The sequence below is a fragment of the Kogia breviceps genome, chromosome 18 (genome assembly GCF_026419965.1).
Source record: "Kogia breviceps isolate mKogBre1 chromosome 18, mKogBre1 haplotype 1, whole genome shotgun sequence".
NCBI classification, from domain to species: domain Eukaryota; kingdom Metazoa; phylum Chordata; class Mammalia; order Artiodactyla; family Physeteridae; genus Kogia; species Kogia breviceps.
In genome coordinates, this window is record NC_081327.1 from 6,987,396 (window position 1) to 7,014,739 (window position 27,344).

Here is a 27,344-nt window from a genome sequence, read left to right on the forward strand (position 1 = left end):
GATGTGGAGAAATTGGCACCTTCCTATGCTACTGGTGGAATGTAAAATTACACAGCTGGTGTGGAAAATAGTGTGGCAGTTCCTTAAATGGTTAAACATAGAGTTACCAATTCCACACCTAAGTATCTACCCAAGAGAATTAAAAATAAGTGTCCAGGGGACTTCCCTGGCGGTCCAGTGGTTGGGACTGTGCTTCCACCGCAGGGGGCTCAAGTTCGATCCCTGGTCGGGGAACTAGGATCCCGCATGCCGTGCAATGCAGCCAAAAATTAAGAATAGAAACCAAAACAACAAAGTGTCCACACAAACACTGTTCACAGATATTCATAGCAGTATTATTCACAATAGCCCAAAGATGGAAACACCAAAACATCCATCAATTGATGAACGAATAAATAAAATGTGGTCTATCCACACAGTGGAATACTACCCAGTAATTAAAAAAAAAATGACATGGGGCTTCCCTGGTGGCGCAGTGGTTGAGAGTCTGCCTGCCAACGCAGGGGACACGGGTTCAAGCCCCGGTCTGGGAAGATCCCACATGCCGCGGAGCAACTGGGCCCGTGAGCCACAACTACTGAGTCTGCGCGTCTGGAGCCTGTGCTCCGCAATGAGAGAGGCCGCGATAGTGAGAGGCCCGCGTACCGCGATGAAGAGTGGCCCCCGCTCGCCACAGCTAGAGAAAGCCCTCGCCCAGAAACAAAGGCCCAACACAGCAAAAATAAATAAATTAATTAATAAACTCCTACCTCCAACATCTAAAAAAAAAAAGACATGATAGATGCTACAACATGGATGAACCCTGAAAACACCATGAGAAATGAAAGAAGCCAGTCACTAAAGACCATATATTGTGTAATTCCATTTATATGAAATATCCAAAATGGGAAAATCGGGCTTCCCTGGTGGTGCAGTGGTTGAGAATCCGCCTGCCGATGCAGGGGATGCAGGTTCGTGCCCTGGTCCGGGAAGATCCCACGTGCCGCGGAGCGGCTGGGCCCGTGAGCCGTGGCCGCTGAGCCTGCGCGTCCGGAGCCTGTGCTCCGCAACGGGAGAGGCCACAGCAGTGAGAGGCCCGCGTACCGCAAAAAAAAAAAAAAAAAAACCAAAATGGGAAAATCTGTAAACTGAGAGAAGACTAGTGGTGCCCAGGACTGGATAGGGGGATGGGGGAACGATAGCCAGAGGAATGGGGTTTCTTAGTGGGGAGATGAAAATGTTCTAAAATTGATTGTGGTGATGGTTGCACAACTCTGAATATACCAAAAAACACTGAATTGTATACTTTAATGGGTGAATTGTATGGTATGTGGGTTATATTTCAATGAAGCTGTTACAAAAAAACAAAAACATACGATAAAACCCAGGCTTGGCCCTGACTCTCAGATCATGGGGAAACCTTTCTAAACCTCAGTTTCCTCAGCTGTAAAATGGGGAAATTGGATTTCATCAAGGTCAGGAAGGGTCTTTCAGTCATATAGACCCAGGCCCCAATCTTGGCTCAGTTGCTGACCCACTGTGTGCCTTGGGACCACTGGCTTCATTTTCTGGAGCCTCAGTTTGCTCATCTGTGGAATGGGGATTTAAAAAAAAAAAAAAAACACGAAAAACTCCTTGAAAGGAAGAGGAATCCAGAAGAAAGAACTCAGGCTTTTGAATCAGGCAGTTGTCGGCTGAATCCCAGCTCGGACACTTACTAGCTATATGACTGGTGGCAAGTCACATCCCTTTCTGAGCCTCAGTCCCCTCATCTGAGAAATGGAGGGAATCTTAGCAGCTGAACTAGGGGGAGGGAGAGGAAGAGGGGAGGGGCCAGGCATGGACCTGCAGACCTCATTGCCCTCCAGCAGCTGCAGGGTTAACATCTGGCCCTGTGGTGGAGGGACTTCCGGGACCTGTCTGGGCTAGGGGTTAAATGTTTTGCACATCGGTTCCATCAATACCAACCAAGCACCTAGGTACTATAAGCCCCCTCTGCCAGGCTCTGGGGATCCTCATGGGCTTCTTAGCAGGGCTGGGGGCACTCGCTCCAAGGAGAGCAAGTTGTTAGTTGATGTCAAGTTCAACATCGACAGGTACCCACTCCCCTGCCCCGCCCCCCGCCCCCAGAGCTCTGCACCTGCTGCCCTTGACCACCCAGACAGCTCCACCACGTGGGATTTTCTTAAGCCCATTCTGCAGAGGCAAAGCTGAGGCTCACGTCGGAGTGGACCACGCCCGGCTGTGTTCAGTGCCCACGATGTGCCCCAACTCTCTTTTTTTCAGCCTCAACTATTCTGGGCATTAGAGATTGTTCTTCCAAAGAGGGGAAACCGAGGCTCGTCGCTGAAGGGGGCAGCTCTGAGGTCAGAATCCAGGCTCTGACCTCGACATTTGCAGCCCTCTCCTGCCTGGAAGTCCCCACTATGCACTAGTCTCCTCTCAGGGGCCACCGGATGACATGATGGGGGAGGGGCCGCGGGGGACCGGCAGGACCTCGTCACACGCAGTCACCCGTCTCTGACCACAACCCTTGGATGCGGGGACTCTGTTTCTCACAGTAAAGCAAACTGAGGTGCTGAGGTCCATCCCTTGCCCCAGGTCCCTCAGCCAAGGAACAGCAAACCCTGAACTCCCATCCAGCCTTCTTGGTGCCAAAGCCTGAATGACAGACCGGACCACAGACAACTTAATCGCACGCCCCCGTTTCCTGAGCACCGATGTCCCAGGCCTTGCTGAGCTCGCCAGATGTCTTTAGCCCGCCCACTGAACTCCACCAGACCCCGCCGCTCACCTTGGCTGCTCAGGGCGCTGGGAGGTCAAGATCATCACTCTGGTTCACAGGTTGGGGAGTGGGCTCAGAGACCTGGCCAGACCCACGAAGTGCCAGGGCTGGGCTGCTGCTTTGGGTCCTGAGCCTTTCCAACCCGGGATTCTGCTTTCCTAAATCCTCCTGTGCCACCCTCAGCCCCGTGAGGCAGATGTGATCTTGTCCATTTCATCAAGCAGACAGGAGGGGCCTTCTCCTCCGTGGGGTCCCGTCTGCATCCAACGCGGCCCAGTTCACGGGCAGCACGTGGGACTCAGCCTCAGGGCACACACACCTCCCGCCAGGAACGGCAGGACCCCAGCGAAGAGGATGCAGGGCCTGAAGTCCTCCCCCACCCCACCCCCCCTGACCTGGGAGAGCAGCTTAATGTTTCCATATAAAGGCGACACGGGGCTTAAGGTGCATCAACTTCATGTCAAAGTCACTGTCTAATCTGGGGCTGAGAAGCCCCGCCCCAGGTGCCACCCCCACTCCGCCCAGAAGCGCTTTCACACGCTCCCTGAGAGCCCGGCTGTCCCCTCACAAGCCCCCCGCGCTCACTAGAGGGGTCTGGGCAGCAGGTTGGAGGGCAGAGATCGACAGGAGGGGGTGTGGTGTGGAGACTGAGGAAAGACGAGGGTACCGAGGCTCAGAGACGGGCAGGGAGGGCGAGTGTGGAGCGGCAGCCCTGAGATGGAGGGAAGGACAGAGACACCCCCCCCCCAGGGGGTCACAAGAACCCAGAGGGGACAGAGGCCCGGAGAGAGAGGGGGACAGAAAAGAGGCAAAAGAGGCAGGCAGACTAGGAGCAGCCGAGCAAAGAGGAGTGGAGATCACATCTTAGCCAGTGGAGAGACGGAGGCTGTGGTGACAGAGCCAGATGGGGCACAGAGCCGGGACGAGACGAGACGCAGGATGGGGGGACGGGGGAGACCGTGAAAACAGGCAGAAAACGGACATGGGCTCAGAGCTGGGGGCAGTGAAGCTGGGCGGGGGAGATCACTCTGGGGCTGGAACGTGTCACCGAGCGGGGAACGGCGAGGACGGGCTGCAGGTGCCAGGGCAGGCCCCCGAGCAAGGAAGGTGGGGGGTGGGAGACGGCCCTCCGGGCCAGGACCCCGGCGCTGGGGCTCTGCGCGGAGACACGTACCTGGTGGGGCGGCCCACCCCCATGCCCTCTGCCGGGGGATCCTCTGTGCGGGCCGACGCGAGGCCGCTGTGGGTGCTGAGGTGCTGCAGCCTGTCCTCGGCCCCAGGGGCCTTGTGCAGGGCGCCCGACCTCTGTGTCCACAGGATCAGAGGCCTGGCCCGAGGGGGGGCAGGGGGCGGGGCCAGCTCCAAGCCGCAGAGGGGGAGCCAGGGAGGAGGGCCAGGCAGGGCGGCTGGGCCTCGGCCCAAGCAGGCTGGAGAGGAGGCGGTGGCGGAGGAAAGACACAGCGGGAGGGGGCACGGAGACAGAGCTTGGGGGCCAGGAGATGCGGGAAGATGGGGACACAGATGAGGGAACAAAGCGATCACGAGGGCAGCGGCGGAAAGACAGGAGACAAAGGGGGCTCCCCGGTTCCGCCTGAGGTGAACGAAGCCTTGAAAGGTTGGGAGGCACACCTGAGATCCCCCCCCCGCCCCGAGGCCTAGAGTGAGTTCCAGACAGAATAAGACATCGGGAAGGCAGGACCGGAGAGCACCCAGTGGGCTGGGGGTCGGACCCAGCGGCCTAGGGACAGCGGGGTGCCAGGTCCTCCCTCCTCCTCATGCGGCAGCGGCGAGAAGGACGAGTCTCACACACTCCAGGCCTCGTTCTGGTCCTTTATTGCGCCTCGGGAGCCCCAGGCTCACCCCCTACACGGTGCCTGCCTTTGGGAGGGGAGACGGCCCCACGCAGCCTTTCCCTGGGAAGTCGCGGCCAAGCCCAGTTGACAGGAAGACGAGAGCCCAATTCCGCTGGAGGAACCCACTCCTCGAGTTTGGCCCGGCCACTGTCAAGCAGCTGAGCTCCCTGGGGAAGGCCAGTGGCAGAGAGGTCAAAGGGTCACGCCAAGTGCTGCGGCTGACAAAGCGTCCACAGCAACACAGGCCACGCCAGGCCCGTCAGGGAAAAAGCCAATGGAGTCTTCTGACAGGCGTGGGGGAGGGGGTCACCGGGCTAAACCAAGGTTTTGGGCAAGAGGGGTCACCAGAGTCAAACCCACTGGTCTTACAGGGCCATGGGTCAAACCCAGTGCTTTGGCTGGAGGAGTGGTGGGAGCAAACCAAACCCTAGTTTTAGAGCCACGGACCAAACCATATCCTTTGGCAAGGGGGGCATCGGACCAAACCGAGTCCTTTCAAAGAACAATAAGTCAAACAGAATCCAGCACGGCAGCCAATGGGCCAAACTAAGTCCTTCGGGAGAAGCGCTGGCCAACAGATCTGAATGAGTCCCTTCCAGGGGAATGAACTTCAGCTTCAGTCCCCAAGTGGAGGGCCAGACAGATGCAGCCCGGCCGGCCTCAGACGCTGATGGTGCGGAAGACGGTGAAGCCCGACAGGGCTGTGCTGACCAGGAGCCCGGGGCACTGCGGGTGCCAGTGCAGCTCCTTCAGGGCTGTCTCGCCCTGGTGCACGAACAGCAGCTGCTGGGGGAGGTCCGCCAGCGCGGGGTCCGTCTCCGCGTCGCCGGCCTCGGGGTCCCGCTCCACCGCCAGGTCCCACTGTGTGATCTGGTTGTCTGCACCCGAGGCCGCGAAGACCCCGCTGTCCTGGGGGTGCCACTCGACGGAGGTCACGGGGGCCACATGTTGCTTGAAGGTGGCCACCGGGGAGCCAGACTACGGGAAGATGGGAGTCAGGGCCTCTGAGCCCCTCAGCCTGATGCCTGGGGTGACCCAGCCTTAGGGTTCAACCAGGGCTCCACCCCTTATGCCCCCCACAAACCCAGGTTCTCTGAAAGGGACAGAGCGCAAAGTACAGCTGGTAAGAAAGGTGTGATGTCCCAGGGGCTGCTGGGAGTTGTGGTTTCACCTGCAAAGAAGCCCCTCCCAGCTCCAGGCCACAAAACCCCAACCCTTGCTCCTCCCTGGGCCTGCCTCCGTTTCCTTCCCTATAAAAGGAAGGCGCGGTTCCGGAAGTGCTCTGCCCGCTGGTTCTAGAAGGCGTTAAAGGGGGCGGCGGCGGGACTCCCGGGCTCCAGAGAGAGCTGAGGCAAAGAACAACACTTCTACTAAAGCGAAGGTGCTGGTGGGGAGTGGTGTCTCCCTCATTTGGAGAAGTGGTTCCAACGTTCCAGTGGCCAATCCACTTTGGCCCTGTGACCTGGCCATGCACCTGCCTGGGGGGCTGGAATCCATTTCTAGAGGCTTCCCCAGGGCTGATTCTGTAGAACTCATTACACTGGGGAGAGTAAAAGAATGATCCCAGGAAGGCCCAGAGGTGTATGAAGTCACGGCCTTGTCCAGAGGGAGGCCAGGAGCTGCAACTTCTCCCGCCTGGAGACCCTCTCAGCTCTGCAGGGTCAACACTTAGCCGGGTGGTCACATCCTACCTGCTCCTGTCCCTTCTGGCCCTCAGTGCCCCCTCCCAAAATGAGTGAGCTGGGCTCTGTTCTCAGCTGATTCTATAAAATCCACGGAAAGAAAAACGACCGTCTTCTGAAGCCCCTGAGCCGCTGGGCAGCACGGCCGGCGCATGGCTCCCCGCGGGCAGATGAGAGCCGTAGGCTCCGCCACCCAGCCCCTTCCCTCGCGTCAGATCTCCAGATGGTAGAGGAAGCGACCCCACAGCAGCCCCAAGCCTTCCTCTCGCTGAGCCTGTTTCCTCATCTGGATCCCAATTCACAGGGCCTTCCCAGTTCTGGTGTATAAACCATCTCAGGAGGGACAACCCACAAATCCTGGTGGCCTCGAGTAGCAGGAGCTTCTCCCGCCCCCGGTGTGCAGCTGGGACGGTACCTTGAACTGCCGCAGGTCCCAGACCTTGAGGGCTCCGTCATCCCCGCCGCTGAGCAGGAAGGGCTCCCGGCGGCTCCAGCTGATGACGTTGACATCCCCATCGTGGGCGGTGGCGGTGGTGAGCATGCAGGCCTTGCTGGGGGCTGCCCGGATGTCCCAGATGCGGATGGAGGCATCAGCGGAGCAAGAGGCAAATACCTGGACAAGGCACTGAGTCTGAGGCGCCCTGGTGTACCCCCGCCCCACTCGGGAGGCCGGGGTCCAGTGGCGGGCTACCCTCTCTTTCAGTGACCCCCTCACTAGGACCTGCCCCCCTCCCCACCCCCCGGGTCCGGACCCCCAGCCCTCCCTCACCGTGTCCTCGGTTGGAGACCACTGCAGGTCCTCCACAGAGCGTGTGTGGCCCACGAATGGACGCTGGTCCACATGCCAGGAACCGCCGTCCACAGGCGTCCAGAGGTGGATGTTCTTCTGACAGTCGCCCGTCAGCAGGCGCCCTGTGAAGGGGAATCAGGACACGACCCTGTCCCGCCTGGCCACGGCTCACTCCCACCTTAGCACCCACCCCTGCTGTGGACCCTGCTCCTACCCAGCCCCCAGGGCTAAGTGCACACCCCAGGGACTCACCGGGCACACGAGGGGACCAGTCGAGTGCAAAGCCCTCGCCCATGTGGCCAGAGAAGGCGAAGATGGGCTTCACACGGGCCTGCTCATCCCGGAGGAAGGTCGCTAGGGCCTGGGGGTCATCCACCACCTGCAGAAGCCGCCGCAGTGCAAACACCTCCACCTGGCCCTTCTCTGACCACACCCCAGCCACTGGCTCCTCACCCAGCCACGACACCTGGAGGGGAGGGAGAAGGGGAGCAGAGGCGAGAGGGACAGGAGGCTCCAGGTGGCGACCACAGCCCCTAGCATCCCCCAGAACCAGAACTGCAGCTCCTCAGGCCCGCCCCCCACCCAGGGCTGGGACTACAACTCCCAGAAACCTTTGCGGGAATGGAATCACGGCCTGTTGGTACCCGGGACAACTCCCCACCCTGCTGTAGACATGACGGTGGCGGGAGGACAAAACTCCTTCCGGACTCCCAGGAATCGAGGCTGTTATTCCACCAGCCCCTAGAAGTGTGTTCAGGCTCCTGGTCTCTGTAACTGTCTAAATGTAGGCTGCTCACAGGCCTGTCTCCGGATCTCTCTGCCTGTGTACCTTTGCTCACTAGGAGATCCTGTTCAGCCTCAAGGTTTCCAGTAGCCCCTAGCCCTGACCTCTCTCCTCAACTCCAGGCTCACAACGAACTGACTGTTTAGACATCACAAGGTCAAAGCCAAGATCCTAATCGCCCACTGCCACCTACTCCTCCCTGGAGGTCCCGCCTTGGGCCCCAAACGGCAGGACTCATTCCCCACTTGTCTCTCCTTCCTCACACCCACCACCTATGCTGGCTCCACCCAAAATGCCACATTTCCAATCCTTTCTCAGTACCTCTGCTGCTGTCACTCGTGTTACTACCGAAGTCACCCTTCCCTGCATTCCTGTGCTGGCCTCCTCACAGGACTGTCCTTCTGCCCTTGCTTCCCTGCAGTCTATTCTCAATACAGCAGTAAGAGGGGTCCCTTTAAAACACAAGTCAGAGCCCTGACATCCTTCTAAACCCTCCAACGGTTCCCAATTTCTCCCCAAGTAAAAGCCAAGTCCTTACACTGGCCTACAAGGCCCTAAACAATGTCTCCTCCGTGCCCACCTGCCAAACCCTGTCACTCTCCCCCTCATCCGTTCAGCACTGTTCTCCCCAGCTTCCCTCAAAACTCCTCAGTTTGCCCCAGGGCCTTTGCACTTGTTATTTCCTTGCCCACAAACCTCTTCCCACAGATATCCTTGCCTCACTCCCTCATTCCTGCGGGTCTCTGTTCAAATGGCACCTTATCAGTGAATGCTTCCCTGACCACACTATTTAAAGAGGCAACTCCACTCCAGAAGACCCTAACTCCCTTACCTTGTTTCATTTTTCTCCACAACACTCAGCATCCTTGGACATATACACATATGCTTAGTTTCTTCTTGTTCCCTTTCCCACTGGTATGTAACTTTCAGGGAGCCAGAGACCTTTTGCACCCTGTTAACTCCCCACGGTCTAAAACAGTACCCAAGACACGGTAATACTTTAATGGAAATACTTCTCAAGAACTATGAGCCAAGCACTGCTCCAAGTACTCTACACACAGCATCTCATTTAATTCTCACATCAACCTGATTAGAAGGGGTTGTAACTCTGAAGCACAAAAGTAACCCCCCAGCCCACAAGAGTCCCTGAGTAATAACAGAAAACATATATCTCAAGTTACAGCCAAGTGCTGTTTCTAGACACCTGAGTAACTTCCAGTTATTGAAATATCGCTTTATGTCATTTCAGTTTATCCTCACACTTGGAAAGAACATTAAAAAATACCCCTCTATTAAGAATCCGCCTTCCAATGCAGGGGACGCAGGTTCGATCCCTGGTTGGGGAACTAAGATCCCCGTGCCGCGGGGCAACTAAGCCCCCGCGCTTGCTCTATAGAGCCCACACGCCTCAACTAGATAGCCTGCCTGCCGCAACTACTGAGCTCGCGTGCTCTACAGCCCGTGCCACAACTAGAGAGAGGCCCTCGCGCCGCAATGAAGGATCCCGTGTGCCGCAACTAAGACCCAACACAGTCAAATAAATAAGTAAATAAATAATAAATTTGGCACAAATGATGCTTGCTGGAAAAAAAAAAAACCCTATAGCATCTAGCACATATGACAATTACCATAGTATATAAAACTATGTGCCAGGTGCTTTTCTATAAAGGCTGAAGGGCGTAGGTGCGGGGTGGGGGTTGGGGGGGGGGCGTGTGCTCCAGAGAACGCAGGGCAGGCTGCTGGTGCTGTATTTACCCGAACTCTGTTGATGCCGCCATAATGGGGCACCATCGCCAGCTCCAGCTGAGGCTTCCGCTCTTCTTCATCCTCTTCATCCTCCTCCTCCTCGTCACTGCTCTCGGATGGCGGGGGCTTTGTCCCGTGCAGGTTGTGCATCCGAAGCATCATGAATCTGGGGGCGGTGTGGCATGAATGAGGCACCGGGTGCCAGGATCCTCAGTAAGGAGGGTGGGAGGAGGCTGGAAACCCCGACTTCTAAGTCCCGAGGAAGAGGGAGCTGGAGGCTCAGGTCCCTGGTCCTGGGAAAGAGTCAGTTTTTACTCACCTGTTGCTTTGGGCGCTCTCGGCCTGGGTCCCAGCACACAGATAGAGTGTAAGAGGAAGCTCGGTCCGGTTGTCTCCCAGCTGATCCCGGACTATGTCGAAGCTGAGACAGGGGGCGCCTGGGGATGGAAGGAGTTGGAAAATTAGGATGGGACAGAGGGCTCTCAGTCCTCGAGTGTGATGTCAACCTTCTTACACCCCAATCTTCTCTTTCAGAGTGCCTCTTAAGTTAAAGGCTCAGGACCAGCTCCCCGCTCAGGACCCAGGATTCCAGTCCCCTCCTTCCTCAGGACCCAGGAGTCCAGGTGCCCAGGCCTACCAGTCTGTGCTCGGTGGTACAGCACGTAGGCCTCCTCGTCCATGACCAGCTCCTCTCCTTCGCGCAGCGCGGGTCCCCGGCCGGGTAGGTAGACCTGGGCCGGGCCCTTGGACCCTGCGTCGTGGGACTCGGCGTCCATAGGCTCCCCGGTTTCACACGCGCGCCGCCGACCCTTCCGCGCAGCCATCTTTGGAGCCTCCCGGCGCCGGCGCGAGGTAAGAGCGTCACTTCCGGGTCTCGCTTCCCTTCTTGTGAGGATCCTCCCTACTGCGTGGTTACCTTGGAAACCTCCTCGTTCACCCATTAGAGAGGGCAATGGGGAGAGGGGTGAAGGAGAGCTAAGGTAACTGCGTCCTGGCCTGGCTAGCGAGGCCTGCAGATCCGGGTAAACTATACCCTCCCCATGACTTTGGGGCTCTCTGCCGCAGAGCAGCGGCAAGGCCTCCTGGGAGTTGTAGTTCTGCAGGAGGCCTGTTTTCCCCATCAACTAGAGGAGCTCCAAGCCCCGACTCCCTCTTCCACCTTTGACTCCTAGTCCCTCCTTTCCACTTAATTAATTATTCGTGTATGCAAATAAGAGCCCTTACTGGCAAGGAGACTAGGTTTCTGCTCCCTGAGGACCCATAAAGCCGGTTTCTTCTCCCCCGCCCTTGTTATGAAGGCTTTAATTTACTTCAAAATGGTTAAGTGTAGACAGGATGATATGTGTAAATTAGCTGGTTGAATCTACCCTCTAGGGGCAGTCAGTTGCCTAACCAGGCGTTCACCTTGCAGCTCTGGTCAGCAACCACTTAATCAGAAAGTCCACCCTCTGGAGGCAGCTGCCGTCGCCACCAGAGGTTTGGCTAATTGGCATAATGAAATGTTAGAAATAGGTTCTCATTGGTGAGATGAACGGAATTCAAGATACGTGGGTTGGCTGGGGTATAGTAGACGCTCTCCTCGCTTGCATGAACAGGATATTAAGAACCTAGCAAGCCTCATAACCTGTTGCCATAGGAATGGGACCCTAGACTTGATCCTAAAAAAGTTTTGATCCCAGATCTTTCTTGAGTTCTCTGTCCCCCTTCTCCTTCCACCCCAACCCCTTCTCAGCCCTTCTCTTCTTAGGGTCTTTTCTCACCTCCTCTTTGAGTCTTTACCTCCCACAGGCCTCCAGGGTCTCTGTTCTTGCTGGAATTCTCTTTCTGCCCCCTCTTCCTCTGTGGGACTTTTCTGTTTTTATTTCCTCCAGAGAAGCTTGAGGGGGACTAAGAGACAGACACGGAGCTCACACTGGGCTTGAGGAGGCATAAAAACATGGTTTATTCCAAACACTGCAATATGGGACAGGAGAGTGGGAAGGGAGGTTGGTGATGAGTATGGACTCCCAGACCCCTCTCTTCCCCAACCCAGCTCCAGACCCGGCTGGAGATCTGGGAAGAGGAGGCTTTTGAGGGTCTGCTGGGTCTTCACTGAAAGGTCACAAATAAGGGTTGGATTTGGAGAGCATGTGATTAGTGGCACCTGGGGCTGGTAGTGAGGTGCGACAGGGTGGGAAGTTTTGGCCTGACGGAGGTTGGGATCAACGCTGGGGCAGTGGAGGCGGGGCTTCCGTTGGGGGCGTGTGCTAGGTCGAAAGAGGGGAAAGCTACCGCGGGTGGAAAAGGAGGAGGGGGTGTCACGGTTTGACGTCGAGGGGCAGAGTCTGGTCGGGGAACGGTCTGGGGCTCGGGTCACAGTTTGGGGTCAGGGGTCACAGTCTGGGGTCGGATGACCATTTTTAGGGGTCGGAAGTCACAGTCTGGGGTCAGGGGTTTCTGTGTGGCGGGGGCCAAGGTCTGGGGTCACAGTTTGGCGAACGCGTCTCACAGTTTTGAGTCCCGATGGATGAAAGGTTAAAAACGGGCTTCCCCGGAGGCGTGGCTGGGGCCGGGGAGCTGCACAGTGATGTGGGGGCCACGGCCCCAGGCGTGGGGGAGGGACGCGGGCGTGGCGTGACCCCACCACCTCCTGCCCCATCTGGTGACGTTAAAAAGCCCTTGTCGGGTTAAAAAAAATGTCCAGTGGGCTCCGAGACCCCTATCCCCTTGCACCCAGGCTGGGTGAGGTTTGAGGGACCAAATCCCCCCCGGCTCGAGGTGCCCCCATAGCGAGGGGCGCAGGACGCTGCTCCAGGCGGGGTCCGGCCAGTTCCATTTCCTTCCTTCCCAGCCCGTGCCGGTCCTGTCCACCGCGCGCGCCCCCTCGGGCTGTGGCCTGCGCTGACCGAGGGGGCGGCGGGGCCCCCCAGGCCGCGTCATACCTCGGACTCGAGGCTGGAAAAGTGCGCCGAGCCCCGGCGGGTACCCAGGTCCCCGCCCCGGTGTCTCCGGTGGGGCGCGGCGGGCAGCGGCGGCCCCCAGTGCGCGGCGTGCGGGCACCGGCGCGCGTGGCGGGAGGGCCCGGTGAGCCTGCGCGCGGGGGCGGCGCGGGGACACGAGCTGAGGTCCTCGAGCGATCGCGAGGTGGGCGCGGGCGGCGGGAGGTCCCAGCCCCCCGCGGCGCGCCGGTGCCGGTGGTGGTGCGGCGCGGCAGCTGCGGGCGCGCGGTGCGAGGCCCGCGGGCGGTGAGGATGCGACCGCGGACACCCGCAGCGGGCCCGGCGCCGGGGCGGGGGCCCCGCGGCCCAGGGCGGGGGCGGCGGCGCCCACCAGCCGCCGTCCAGGCCGTCGTGTGAGCAGCTGAGATGGCGCGGCGGCGGCAGCAGCTCCAGGCTAGCGCAGTGGCGACAGTGCCAGGCGGCGGGGCCGCTGCGCGGGGGCAGGTAGTCCCAGCTGCCGGCGCGCCAGCCCCCGAGCTTGTCGACCGACCAGTAGCGGCCGGGCGGCGGCCCGAGGCGCTCGGCGTACGGGTAGGGGAAGTCGGCGAACCACCAGGGCTCCAGGCCGCCCAGCGACGCGCCGCCCAGGCTCTCCGAGTCCTCCGAGTCCGACGGCGACGGCTCTAGGTCAAGGTAAGGACAGGGGGGAGGCGCGGCGCGGCACGGGGGTGGCGCGGCCTGGGCTCCGCCGCCCGCGCCCCCCGCACCGCCCGCGCCGCCCGCGCCGGGGCCCAACAGGGGCTGGCTCTCGGGGTCCGAGCGCGGCCAGCGCGTGGGCGCCGGCGGGCTCTCGTCCTCGAAGGCCAGGCGGCAGAGCGGCGGCCCGACGGCCGTGGCCGCGGCGGCCGGGGGCGCGGGCGGCGACGGGAAGCCAGGGAAGGCGCCGGCGGGGGGCTCGGCCGGCTCTTTGTCGCGCACGATGGCGAAGTAGGAGGGCGGCGGCTTCTGCGGGGGCTGCGTAGCCGGCGGAGATAGCGGGCGCCCGGTCGCGCCCCGGGGCGCGGCGCGCGCCTCGCCCACGCCCAGGCCCTGCGGCTCGATGGGGCCGTAGTAGCGGTGGAAGCCGTCGGCCAAGCTCGCGCCCCCCGGCGGCCCTGCACCTTTGGCGCGGCGCCAGCGGTCCACCGTGGCGCGCTCGCGGGGCACGAAGGGCGCGGGGCCGGGAGCGGGCCTCGCCGCCGGGTACACCGGGCTGGGCAGCGGCTGCGGCGGCGGCGGGGGCTTGGCGGGCGGCGGGGCGGCCTCCGCGCTGCAGCAGCTGTACATGCCCTGCGGGGGTCGCGGCAGACGCCCAGTCAGCGCGGGATGCTGCGGACCACCTGCCTTCCCTCCGTCCCTCCCTCCTCTCCAGCACCCCGAGCCAGCTCCCTTCCGTTCCTAGGCGCGCCCCTGCCTGTTTCCTCCCATCTGTCCCTCTCCGCCTCCCTCTCTCCCCCATACCCTGGAGAAGGCCAGCAGGAAATCCATGCGGTGGCTGGGCCCCAGGCAATGCCGCAGGCGCCAGTACACCAGGTGCTCCCAGGCGAAGACCAGCAGGGAGAGGCCCATGGCCACCAGCAGCATGTAGAAGACGCCCGCCATGTTGTCGATATCCAGCTTGCTGCTCATCACCTCGATTTTGTCATTGTGGCAGATCCCAGAGAGCCACAGCCGCTCCAGCATCTCGATCTCATCTGGGGACAGGAGGGTGGGAGGTCACCTTCCGTGGGCACCCTCTGAGGACCCTCCTCTCTGATACAGGAGTCGAGGTCCTCAGACCCTGGTGTCCGGGTCCTCATCCCCTCCTTCCCCAGTTCCCAGGGGTCTTTGCCCCCCCTCCCTCCCCCACCCCCCTGTGGGCATCTCTGCGCGCAGCCGCACCATCCCCCAGGAACTGCAGCAGCGCCAGGTCGATGGGCCGCTTCCAGCGGGAGCCCTTGTGCAGGGCGATGCCGTAGCCCGTGGTGGCAAAGACCTTGCCGGAGCCGATGGTGACGAGCTTGCAGCCCTCATCTTTGCGGGCCATGTAGTTGAGCACAGCCGCGTCGTAGATGAAGGCATCCAGCTTCCTGCCGGCAGGGGCGTGAAGGGCAGGGTCAGTTCCACCCAGATGCCCGAATGGGCAGCCCAGAATCCCTCTACCTCCTAAGCGCCAACTGCTCCAGATTCTAACTAGTGGTGAACTTCTCAGTGAGTCACTGCACCGTTTTGTGCCTCTGTTTGAGCATCTGTCAAATGGGGACAGCGGCAAAACCTCCCTTCCAACGTCGTTGCGCCGATAGCCCTCGGAGCAAAGGAAGTGCCAGAGAAGTGTTAGCTGTGACTGCTCATGAAATAACTACTGGGCCAATCCTTCCTGGGACCTTCCAGAGAAGGTCCCGTATACTCCTCCATTTTAAAGAGGACTCAGAAAGGAGAATCATACAAATAATAATAGTGTTAATGATGACTTCTGTTGTTCCCGGCACTGTTCTGTCTCCTGCAGTAACTCCATTCTCTCAACACTCCTATGAGGTAGAAACTGTTATCTCCATTATTCAGACTGGGGAAACGCAGGCTCAGACATGCATCTTGATTTGCTTGGGTTCTCCCTCTAGGCCCTAATTTCTACAATTTGGTGGGAAGGTAAGTACGGATATAGAACTAGTAGTTCTCACGGATGCATACATTGTCACTCGCCACATGTCACTTCCTCCCCAACTGCTGCCATTTTACATTTATCTCTGTGATGATTTGATTAATCTCACTCAGCCTCTCCTACCAGAATGCAAGCCCCTCTAGGGTAGGATCCAAGACGTCACGTTCTAGGCTGTGACCCGGCAGTACCTGACACATACAAGGTGGTCGTAAATATTTGCGGTGTAAATGAATGAGTGGATAAAGGAATCCACACTTCTGTGGATTACACACTGTGTAACTATCCTATGACATAAGATAAGTACTCACGATCTGACCTGTGAAGATATCCAGGGTGTATTAATGGAAAAAAAAAACCCACTAGTCCTGGAATCCTAGATAGAATATAGCTCCATAGTTATTTTGTGGGGTGGAATTTTGGTCATCTTAATTGTAGACACCAGCCTAGTTCTTAGAGGGACGTATCTGTCTTTTCTAGTCCAACATTGTCCAAAAGAACATTCTGGAATGATGGAAATGTTCCATCTGCGCAGCCCAACGTGGCAGCCACCAGCCACCCATGGCTCTGGAGCACTTGAAATGTGATCAGTACAACAAAGGGATGTAACTTTAAATTGTATTTAATTTTAATTAATTAAATTATTATTATTATTATTTATTTTTTGCCACACCAAGGCATGTGGGATCTTAGTTCTCCGACCAGAGATTGAACCCATGCCCCCTGCATTGGAAGCACGGAGTCTCAACCACTGGACCTCCAGGGAAGTCCCTAATTTAAATTTAAACAATCTTGGACAGCTCAGGTCTGGGGAAAACAAGAGACAGACATCAAGGCATGTGGCTGGATGCTTGGTGAGGAGAAGGCAAAGGGTCTTCCTGACATGAATACAACACCTGGAGTCTTGAGTTGTTTGCCTATCTGTTGATGTAAATACCTCTGTGTCCCCAAACTTTCAGTGAAGCCCTGTCCACACACTCACATAAGCGCATATAAATGCCTTGTGTGCATGGTTGGTTGCATAGAAATTAAGGAAAAGGACAGACTTAGTCCTTGCACCCCAAAGGGGGAGACAGAGAGAGGATTACCCAGATAGAGTGGATCCAGCTGAAGCAACAACTTGGGGTGGGGCAAAGAATTCAAAGCTCTGGAACGTGGGGAGGGCATTCGCCACCCGGTAGTTGGAGAATGGGGTTTGAATTCATCTTATATAAATCCTAACAGGGAGGGAGAGCCCAGCTGACATCTGAAAACACAGTACATAGGCGAGAAGGATACCGCACTACCTGCGGGCACTGCTGCCTTGTAGGCAAACTGTAATTTCTCTGCAGGTGTCTCTTTGTTTAGGAAAATGTCCTCGGGGGCGAAAGGTGAATTGTTTAAGGTGTTTAAGTGGGAAGAACTCGGAGTTTCCTGAGTCAGGCCAAAGAGGAAGGATGCAGGCGCTGGGGACTAGATGGAAGGAGGGTCTTCAGGGGTCCTGGGAGGGGGGCGTGTACAAGGGAGAGTTGTGGGAGGAAAAGAACGGAGAAGTATTTTAGAGCCAACAATCAAGGCTTCCAGTGGTGGGAAGGTGAGCAGGGGTTTCAGGAAGAGGGGAGCTGAGAATCTGCTTTGAATTTAATCGTTTGCTCAGTTATTCTGGGATGTAATGCCTGCCTCTTTCCCCACCTCCTTACGCCCTACACCCGCATTGATCCTAAACCTCTAGTAAAACTCAGCCATGTCCGCCAGCCTTTTTGTGGGAAAAATAAAAATTCCCACTCTGTTGCCAGAGGGATCTCGACATTTGAGTCAGCTCCCGTCCCTCCTTGGCTTCCGTCTGTCCTCAGTTCACTGCGCTTCGCGAGCTCCCCACTTCACTCCCCACCAGGCTCTTTGTCAGCAAACACCCCCACACCCCTCCTTACCCCTCTACCTTGTCTCCCATGCACGCCTCCCTCATAAGTCTGCTGCAGCCACCCTGGGCTTCGTGCAGTTCCTGGATTGCTCCAGTCTGCTCCTGCCTCAGGGCCTTTGCACTGGCCATTCTCTCTGCTGGAATTATATCCTTCTCCCAGATAGCCGCCTGGCTGGCCCCCTCACCTCCTTCAAGGGTTTGCTCCAAAGGCACCTTCCCTGGTACCCTGTTTAATACTGCAACCTGTAGCCTGCTTCCTGGGTCTCCCAGACTCTCTCACCCTGCCCTATTTTTGTCCAAAGCACTTACCTCCTAGTAACTATAAAATGTTTTTAGTTATTAGCTTTATCATTCATCTCCCCGCCGCCCCTCCCCCACTGCAATTTAAGTTCCGTGAAGGAGCAGACGTTGTTTGCCGGGCTCACTGCTGTATCCACAGGGTCTAGAAGAGCACCCGGCATACAACACGTGCTTAATAAAGAGGGGTTGAATGAATGAATTCAGGCTGGTTTGAGACCAGCATTCTGTGTGCCAGTCCCTGGAGCTGAGAGGTAAGATTTCATTAATAGGGAAGAGATGCCAAGAGGCTTTCCTCCACGGAAAATGCAAGAGAACAGTGTGTACTTTCAGTGAGGAATGTATAAAGATGTGTGTGTATACGTGGTTGAATTGATCGGAAAATAATGCTTCCTTTAGGGAAAGGGGACTTGATGTTTCCTTTTCGGCCCTCATAAGTGCGTGAGAAATTGAACCTCTCTCATGGAATGGGCTTCCAGAACTGGCTGGGAGAAGCTGTGTTTCTTTATTTCTTTTTAAGAGATGCATTTCCTTTCTCTTCCTGTGAGGTTGCTTGCCCTCGGTGGTAGGATAAGCCCACATTTGGAATGTGAGCTAGCCAAAGCCACGAGGCTGCCAATACCTTGTACCTCTCTGTAAGGATGGAATTTTCTGGTGTTGTCCAGGGTGGTAGCCACTAGCCACAGGTGGCTATTTGAATTCCAATTTTAATTAAAATTTAACATTCAGTTCTGTAGTTACACGAACCTCATCTCCAGTGATCGGGAGCTGTTGGCTACCATATTGGACTGCTCAGATCTTGAACATTTCCATCATCGCAGAAGGGGCTGTAGGGGGGCTTCCCTGGTGGCGCAGTGGTTGAGAGTCTGCCTGCCAATGCAGGGGACACGGGTTCGATCCCTGGCCCAGGAAGATCCCACGTGCCGCGGAGCAGCTAAGCCCGTGCGCCACAACCACTGAGCCCGCGTGCCACAACTACTGAAGCCTGCGTGCCTAGAGCCCGTGCTCCGCAACAAGAGAAGCCACGACAGTGAGAAGCCGCCACTCGCCACAGCTAGAGAAAGCCCGTGCTCAGCAATGAGGACCCAACACAGCCACAAATAAATAAATAAATTTTTAAAAAAAGAAGGGGCTGTAGGAGAGCGCTGCTCTAGACACAGGAGGGTGAAGAGAAGGGGGACCATCGGTGGTTTTCATTTTCTAAAAAAATTCTTGTATTTGATTCTTCAAACTATGTGGATGTATAACTGATAAAAATGGGATGAAAAATTCGAAAAAAATGTAAAAAGGAATACCAGGGAGAAAAAGAATTCAGCAGAAGCAGGAAATCAGAGCAAGAGGTGACAGTGAGAAACACGGGTATCCTTTGGGAACCTACAGAGCTTCTGGGTGAGGGGCACAGGAGGGTGATTCTGGGTTTCTCGCCGGGCGAGTGAGGTTATGTAGTACAGTGGGTGAGAGGTTGGACTGAGAGAGTTAGACTGCCAGGGTTCAAATCCTAGCTCTGCCCCTCACCAGCTGTAGGGTCTTGCTCTGCGTCTGTCTTCTCATCTATAAAATAGGAATAATAATATTCACCTCTAAAGAGTCGTGGGTTGAATTGTGTTCCCCACCATTTATCCATTGAAGTCCTATCCCAGTCCCTTGAATGTGCTTAGTCAGAGAAAGGGTCTTCACAGTGGTGATCAAGTTAAAATGAGGTCATTGAAGTGGACCCTGATCCAGTATGAATGGTGTTCTTATAAAAAGGGGGAATTTAGATACAGAGACCTGCACAAAGGGAAGATGATGTGGAAAGACACAGGAAGAAGATGGCCATCTGTAAAGCCAAGGAGAGAGGCCTGGGACAGATCCTTCCTTCACAGCCCTCATAGGGAACCAAGGAGGACTTCTAGCCTCCAGAACTGGGAGACAGTAAATTTTGGTTATGGTAGCCCTAGCAACCCAATAATGAACTTAAATGAGAACAGAACTTGATGTATAATAAACACTGCAGTAAATTGAAAAGGTATGGGAAAGGCACCAAGCCTTGGAAAGCACGTGGAATAAATGGAACTTTCCTACACTGCCGATGAGCGTGTAAACCAGCACAATCACTTCGGAAAATGTCCAGTAGTATCTTTTGAAGCTAAGCAGACACCTCCCTATGACCTAGCAGGTCCGCCCGTGGGAATTTACCCAAGAAAAATCAATGTATATGTCCTCCAAACACTTGTACAAGAATCTTCATAGTAGAATATTCACAATGGCCCAAACACTGGAAACAGCCCAAATGTTCACCAGTCAGGAGAGTGGAAGAATTCGGATATATTCCTCTATGGGTATACTCAGTAGAATACTGCAGTGAACAAACTTGGTAGTAGTGTTGGATGACGCAAGCTCGACACAAAAACTATTATATACACTGTTATATAAACACTGTTTGATTCTGTTTATGTCATATTCAATGAACCAGGCAAAACTAATCTACAATGATAATCTAAGGTGACTAGAAGGGCAGCGGGGAACTAGAAATTTCCATACCTTAACCTGGGTATGGTCACATGAATGTATAGCTGATCAATGAACCTCACACTTAAGAGCTGTATATGGTGGGATTGTAAATTGGTGCAGCCACTATAGAGAACATTATGGAGTTTCTTTGAAAAGCTAAAAACAGAGCTACCATATGATCCAGCAATCCCACTCCTGTGCACATATCCGGAAAAGACAAAAATTCGAATTTGAAAAGACACATGCATTCCAGTATTCACAACAATAATATAAGCGACAGCCAAGACATGGAAGCCACCTAAATGCTCATCGACAGATGAATGGATAAAGATGTGGTATGTATGTGTGTACACACACACACACACACACACACACACACACACACACACACACATAATGGAATATTATTCGGCTGTAAAAACGAATGAAATGATGCCATTTGCAGCAACTTGGATGGACCTAGAGATGATCATAATAAGTGAAGTAAGTCAGACAGAGAAAGGTAAATATATGATATCACTTATATGTGAAAAACTAAAAAAATACAGGGGACTTCCCTGACGGTCCAGTGGTTAAGACTTCGCCTTCCAATGCAGGGGGTGCAGGTTCAATCGCTGGTTGGGAAGCTAAGATCCCACATGCCTTGAGGCCAAAAACCAAACATAAAACAGAAGCAATATTGTAACAAATTCAATAAAGACTTTAAAAATGGTCCACATGAAAAAAACTTAAAAAAAAATACAAATGAACTTATTTGTTTATTTGAAAAAATAAGTTCATCTGAACTTATTTCTATGTCTGTGAGTCTAGAAATAGACTCACAGACATAGAAAATAAACTTATGGTTACCAAAGGGGGAAGCAGGGGAGGGATAAATGAGGAGTTTGGGATTAGCAGATACACACGACTATATATAAAAGAGATCGACAAGGGCCTACTGTATAGCACAGGAATTATATTCATATCTTGTAATAACCTATAATGGAAAAGAATCTGAAAAAATCATATATATATATGAATCACTTTGCCGTACCCCTGAAACTAACACATTATAAATCAACTATACTAGTATATATACATATTTATATACATACGTAATACATAGATAGACCACATCAAATTTCCCTTGGAGGAAATGGTGGCCACTTTAACATGAGATCGACCCCCATGTTACAAGGAAATATTTGGCTTAGCAGAGAGGCGTTTTTTTTTTTTTTTTTTTTTTTTACAATTCCTGCATCTATGGCTCCTCTGTGCTCAGAAGGTGTGTTGGGGACCCCTTGAAACGGCCTCTGCTGTGTTCCAATAAAATTTTATTCACCAACAAAAAAAAAATTAAAAAAAAATAAATCGATTATACTCCAATAAAAAAAGAAAAAGATCTGTGTATGTTACAGCTCAATTTTTTAAAAAGATGCAATATAAAAAGACACAGGATGAAGCCTCAAGCTATTCTTATTAAGGGCTGGGATTGTGGCTGACATTTGGATGAAAAGAAAAATACAGGTATCCCTCCTTCTTTTAACTCAGGGGTGGGATAGATTTGGATTCATTTTTCTGAGATGGGGCTGGTCTCCCTTGCTGGTCCCACTCTCACTGCTCTCCAAAACTCTGGAACCAAGTAGATGTGGGACATGAGGGTCCTACCCTTACCCAAGTCTTGGAATTCTTGTTCTCCAAACGTAAGGATGAGATAGACTGGAGGAAAGCATTTGGTACTTGTGAGGTAGGGGGGGCGGGGATAAGTAAGCTGGCTGGCTGGGGAGGATACTCTGGGGGTGAGTAAGGAAGTGAAAATTCCCAGGGGGGTGGGGAGGTGGCCAGAGCCCTTTTATGTTTCATGTTCATAACCTTCACTGTGAAACTTCTGGCATTTAGATGATGTAGACCCGGGCCGCCCAATCTGGTATCTACACAAGTCCCTGTGGCTGGTTTAAGCGCTTGAAAGTTGGCAAGTTTGAACTGAGATGTGTGGTGAGTATAAAATGCACATTGGATTTCAAAAGGTGTGTGTGTTGGTCGGGGAGGGGGGAATATGTAAAAGGTCGCAACCATTTTTATACTGATTATGTGTTGCAATAATATTTTGAATATACTAGGCTAAGTAAAAATACATCATTAAAATGAATTTCACCTGTTTCTTTTTGTGTCTTTTAACGTGGCTACTAACAATTTAGAATTACACAGTAGCTTGCATTTCCTTTCTGCTGGACGGTGCAGACAAACTGACACCCCTCACGTTTCCAATCTTAAATCCAGCACACATAGGCTTGAGGTCTGGGCTTCTGTGGGGATTAAGGGAGAGATGGGCTCCAATTTTTGTTAATATGCTCCAGAGCTGGAAGACATGGGCCTGTGAGATGGTCCAGAAAGTGAATTCAATCTGGCAAAGGGGAGCTTGAAGCCAGGGTGACCCTGAGAAGCCCAGGAATTTGCACAGTTTTTAGGAAAGGGGTTACGAGGCTAAAGGTATCTAGATGCTAAGGGGTGGGAAACTCCAGATGACATCTGGGGGTCGGGGTAAGTACAGGAAGGGATTAAGAAGTGGAAGGACGAGGAAAGAAGAGGAGGAGGAATAGAAGAAAAAAGAAAAAGAGAGGAAAGGAAGGAAACAACAACAAAAGAGGTAAAAAGACAGAGTTCTAGAACTCCATGTGACAGCCACTAGCCAGACACGACCAAGTCTGAATTGAGATGAGCTGTGATTATAACATTTGAAGTAGCCACCCTCCCCCTGCCAAAACAGTGAAACATCTCATTAATTTTTTTTTTTTTGGCCGTGGCACACGGCTTGTGAGACTTTAGTTCCCCGACCAGGGATTGAACCTGGGCCCTCAGCAGTGAGAGCGCAGGGTCCTAACCATTGGACTGCCAGGGAATTCCACATCATTAATTTTGATATTACATATTGAAATGATAATATATCGGAGCTATTGGGTTAAATACAATGTACCATTCGAATTAATATAACCTGTTTCTTTTAGTGTGGCTCTTGGATACATTTACATTACATATGTGGACCTACTATATAGCCCAGGGAACTATATTCAATATCGTAACCTATAATGGAAACGAATCTGAAAAAGTATATATATATATATATATATATATATATATATATATATATATATATATATATATTTCAGTTATGTGTATACAACTGAATCGCTTTGCTGTACGTCTGAAACATTGTAAATCAACTATACTTCAATTAAAAAAAAAAATGTTTCATGGGGCTTCCCTGGTGGCGCAGTGGTTGAGAGTCCACGTGCTGATGCAGGGGACGTGGGTTCGTGCCCCGGTCCGGGAGGATCCCACGTGCCGCGGAGCGGCTGGGCCCATGAGCCGTGGCCGCTGAGCCTGCGCGTCCGGAGCCTGTGCTCCGCGACGGGAGAGGCCACAGCAGTGAGAGGCCCGCGTACCGCAAAAAAAAAAAAAAAGTTTCATGGGATTTCCCTGGAGGTCCAGTGATTGGGACTCCGTGCTTCCACTCTGAGGGCGCACTGGTTCGGTCCCCGGTTGGGGAACTAGGATCCCGCATGCCGCCTGTTGTGGCCAAAATAACAACAAAAACCCATTCCCTATATGTGCCTGTTTTTAAAAATAAGTAAAATTTTAAAATGTTTCATAAATGAAAAAAATAAAATCACTCATCCACACCCCCCCAAAAAAAGAAAAATATTACATATGTGGCTCCCCAGCTCTGCTCTAGAGAAAAGGCGGAGGGAACCCCTGGAAATATGAATAAGGAGGGGGAGAGGAGAGATCTTCACTTTTTACCTTATTATTATTATTATTTTTTACAGTATGCGGGCCTCTCACTGTCGTGGCCTCTCCCGTCGCGGATCACAGGCTCCGGACGCGCAGGCTCGGCGGCCACGACTCACGGGCCCAGCCGCTCCGCGGCACGTGGGATCTTCCCGGACCGGGGCACGAACCCGTGTCCCCTGCATCTGCAGGCGGATTCTCAACCACTGCGCCACCAGGGAAGCCCTACCTTATTATTTTTAACAAGTGTAAGTGTTAGGTAAATAAAACCTTTGAAGAGAAGGGGGAAAGAGATTTGGGAAGGGGAAACCTCGTTCATGAAGATTGGGAATGTGAAGGCAAAGGGGGCCAGGCACAGAGAAAGGGGGTGTCCTCCAGGCAGGGGAGCCCTGGGAAGGGGGCTGAGGGGGTCCGTCGGGCTTGGCAGCTGAAGGAAAGACAGGAGGAAGGGTGTTCTGGAAAAAGCTCGAGGCTTTGTTCCCCACAGGTTCCCGGGCATCTTTGAGAGCCTGCGTGGAGCAGGGAACCACGTGACATGTCCCAACAATTCTAATCAAGACTGAGGGGTAAAAAAGATCCAGTTACAGTTGGCACCTGCAGGGGTCAGCAGAGAGTGGGCCTGGGGGAAAGGTGTCAGGAGGGCAATACAGCTTCTGACTAACTGGTCCCCCTGATGTCCGCCTCCATTCATTCTCCACATGGAGGCCAGAGGGGGCGTTTACAAACAGAAATCTGATCACATTGCTCCCCTACTTAACGTCCCCCTTTCCCATGGCTTCTCACTGCCCTTCAAATAAAACCCAGTGCTGACCTCGGTCTCAGGGGTCACGCCCTGTGTTCTACTCTCATCTACCCTCTAAACTGACTAACTGAGCTTGCCACCCTTCAGCCGTGATGGCTTCTTGCTGTTCCTCTAAGAAGCCAAGACCGCTCGGGGCTCAGACCCTTTGCCTGCAAGGCTAGGCAAGTCCACCTAGCTAAGGAGGAGTCCCTTACCTCCTTCTGGGCTCTGTTCCAGTTATCGCCCCCAGAGGCCTGCCCTCAACACCCTGGTGAATACACACCCCAGCTCAGTCACACTCTAGCTCACAATCACTTTCGGAAATGATCATGCTGATTTTTCTGTTTGCATGTTTCTTGTTAATTTCCTACCTCTAGGTCTTAAGCTTGCTGTGGGCAGGAATTGTGATCTGTTTGTTCACTGCCTGGCATGGAGTCGAGGCTAAGAAAAGAAATGCATGCTGAATGACTAAATCAATGAGGGATGGGGAGAGAGAGTCATTGTGCTTAGCTTTGTTGTAACCTTGGACTGTACTTTGGGGCCAGAACTTAACTCTTCCCCATGATTTGGGAAACTAATGTAAAAAAAAATTATATATATATATCTCCAAGTATTGATTCCAGTGAGTTCAGATCTAATGATGATGATGATGGTAGTAGTGATAATAATAATAATAATAATAATAATAACAGCAAATACCTAGAGTGTGCCAGGCACTGTTCCAAGTGTTTTGCATGGATTAACTAATAATAATAGCTATAATAATATATATTATTTAATAATAATGACTATAATAATATATTAACTAATAATAATAACTATAAGAATTCTTATAAAAACCTCATGAGGTGGGTTCTCTTGTCATCCCCATTTTACAAAGGAGGAAACTGAGGCTCAGAGAGGTTGAGTAACTTGCCCAAGGTCACACAGCCAAGAAGGGACAAAGCCAGGATCTGAACCCTGGCAGTCTGGCTCCATAATTCATAACCACTGGCTCTCTGAAAATATTCTAAGGCTCCTACTCCCAGAAGGGGGAGTTCATTTCCACCCTCAATGACCTCTGCCCTCCAAGCTGACCCACCCTGGGCTGACCTCTGAGGCTGATGAACAACCCCTGACCCCTTGCCATCTCCGAGCCTCCTCAGGGGCCCCAGCAGCCCCACTCCCCACCCCTCACCTCCCGGCCCCCAGTCTGCGCTGACCCTGCCTTGAGCTGAGTGAGCGCTTCCTCTACGCGGGGCTGGTTGTAGCGCACCATGTAACTGTGCATGTCGGGGTAGTTGCTGCGGATGTTCTTCTCTGTGGACCCGTTGGGCACCGTCCCAAACTTCAGGGGCGGGTACTGCTCCTGGGGCCGCTGGAACTGGGGCAGAATGGGAAGTCATTAGGGCACCCCCCAGGGGGCATCTGGGTCAAGGATGTCCTCAACCAGCTGCTCCATTCTGGGGGACACTGGCAGACAGACACCCCAGTCCAGAAGTGTTTCTCGCACTTGCTCGCCATGACCCGTGGAAACGCTACTCTTCCCCCATCACATACATCCGCAGTTATGTGTACTTATGTATGCAGATATGTATACATACACATGTGTACACACAGTCAGGAGTAATATTGAAATCTTTAATCCCCAGTATGGGCTCATCATGGTCCAATCAGAAAAGACACGGGCAACAAAGCTCCAGACTGGTCCCAGAGGCCCTTGATGGGCCAGGCATTAACCCTTAACTTGCTGGATCATGAGGGGTCCCAGGGGCAGGGGCTGGCATGGCACCGGCTGGGGGCAGTCGCTAACAGTTCCCAATCTGTTCAGAAATAGTTCACTATTTTAACAACAGACCCAGCCAGATAGGTGTGTGCTGGCCTGATGTCGGGTGTCTATATGACTAAAACAAAAGTTTCATACAACCAAACTCACCCTGCTTACCTAAAATGCCGTCAAACATATTTTTTATTCTATTCTAATCCATTCCATTAAAAAGTCTGTTGTAACCCATTGAATTGGTTCCTCAACCTTCTAATAGGTCATGACACCCAGTTAACCACGTTAGTCTCAAAATGTGCTGTGCAGACCACCGGTCCCTGAACGAACTGTGATCCGTGATGAGGTAAGTACAGAAACCAAGAAAGTGAGCATTTCGAGCTATCTGACAGAATAATTTTATGTCTGTTGAACCTAATAAATAAAGATGTGGGTTGGAATTTTGCACATCTTGGTTTTAAATTTTACTTTTCCAGTAATTCCTTTCTATTATATTTTATAAAAGCATTGGTCTCCACTGGATTAGAAATGTCGAAAATTAGCCTTTCATCACAGTTTGAGAGAACCACGGGTCTAGAATATTCCATTTGGCACTACTGCCCCTAGAATATTTGGGGATACTCTCTTCTCCTTGGAATATTTAAATAGTTCATTGTGAAACATAACCATTTTCCTCCAGAATATTCCATTCTACCAACCTGGGACTCTTTCTGGGAAGAGACCCCCCCACGAGTCCCCCCCACCCCCCACCTGCCACCTCCAACCTCAGCCAGTTCCCTCCCTCCCCAAACACACATACCTTTCGGTCACTGAGCCCAGACACGGTATCCACATACTCCTCCTGGATCATGAAGGCGGCCAGGTTGGCTGTGTAGCTGGCGAGGAAGATGACGGCGAAGAAAGCCCACACCAGCACCATGATTTTGCTGGTGGTCCCCCGGGGGTTCTCCACGGGCACCGAGTTATTGAACACGAGGGCCCAGAGCAGCCAGATGGATTTCCCAATGGTGAAAGTTGAGCCGCCAGGGCCTGCAGGGGGCCAGGAGGGGGACATGGACCCCAAATCCCTTATGCTCAATGAGGGAGCAGAAAGAACTACAACTCCCAGTGGCCCCTGAGGCCCCCGTTGCCTCAG

The 27,344-nt window shown here is 53.6% G+C and overlaps 2 protein-coding genes across 3 annotated transcripts in view; both read right to left on the bottom strand.

The window, feature by feature from the left end:
- Positions 1-4,581: 4,581 nt before the first annotated feature.
- Positions 4,582-10,476, bottom strand: GRWD1 (glutamate rich WD repeat containing 1). The gene is made up of 7 exons (XM_059045760.2): positions 10,257-10,476; positions 9,939-10,056; positions 9,629-9,785; positions 7,342-7,555; positions 7,069-7,211; positions 6,715-6,912; positions 4,582-5,595 (listed from the first exon to the last, which is right to left on the bottom strand). The coding sequence occupies exons 1-7, from the start codon at positions 10,441-10,443 to the stop codon at positions 5,278-5,280; spliced, it is 1,335 nt and encodes a 444-aa protein (XP_058901743.1). The 5' UTR covers positions 10,444-10,476; the 3' UTR covers positions 4,582-5,277.
- A 1,061-nt stretch (positions 10,477-11,537) lies between these two features.
- GRIN2D (glutamate ionotropic receptor NMDA type subunit 2D) overlaps positions 11,538-27,344 on the bottom strand; it is a 34,396-nt gene continuing 18,589 nt past the window's right edge. For both annotated transcript variants that reach the window (XM_067018324.1, XM_059045734.2), the window contains exons 10-14: positions 27,009-27,238; positions 25,653-25,813; positions 14,458-14,645; positions 14,038-14,270; positions 11,538-13,866 (exon numbers count right to left, since the gene is read on the bottom strand). In XM_067018324.1, coding sequence (XP_066874425.1) covers positions 12,535-13,866; positions 14,038-14,270; positions 14,458-14,645; positions 25,653-25,813; positions 27,009-27,238 — 2,144 coding nt within the window. In that variant the 3' untranslated portion in view covers positions 11,538-12,534. The remainder of the gene's footprint in view (positions 13,867-14,037; positions 14,271-14,457; positions 14,646-25,652; positions 25,814-27,008; positions 27,239-27,344) is intronic.

Excerpts from the sequence above, each read along its gene's own strand:
- GRWD1 (XM_059045760.2), bottom strand. The coding sequence starts at position 10,443 with ATGGCTGCGCGGAAGGGTCGGCGGCGCGCGTGTGAAACCGGGGAGCCT. Across the intron at positions 10,057-10,256 it reads GTACCACCGAGCACAGACTG|GCGCCCCCTGTCTCAGCTTC; the intron begins GTAGGCCTGGGC and ends TTCCATCCCCAG. Across the intron at positions 6,913-7,068 it reads GGTCTCCAACCGAGGACACG|GTATTTGCCTCTTGCTCCGC; the intron begins GTGAGGGAGGGC and ends TGCCTTGTCCAG.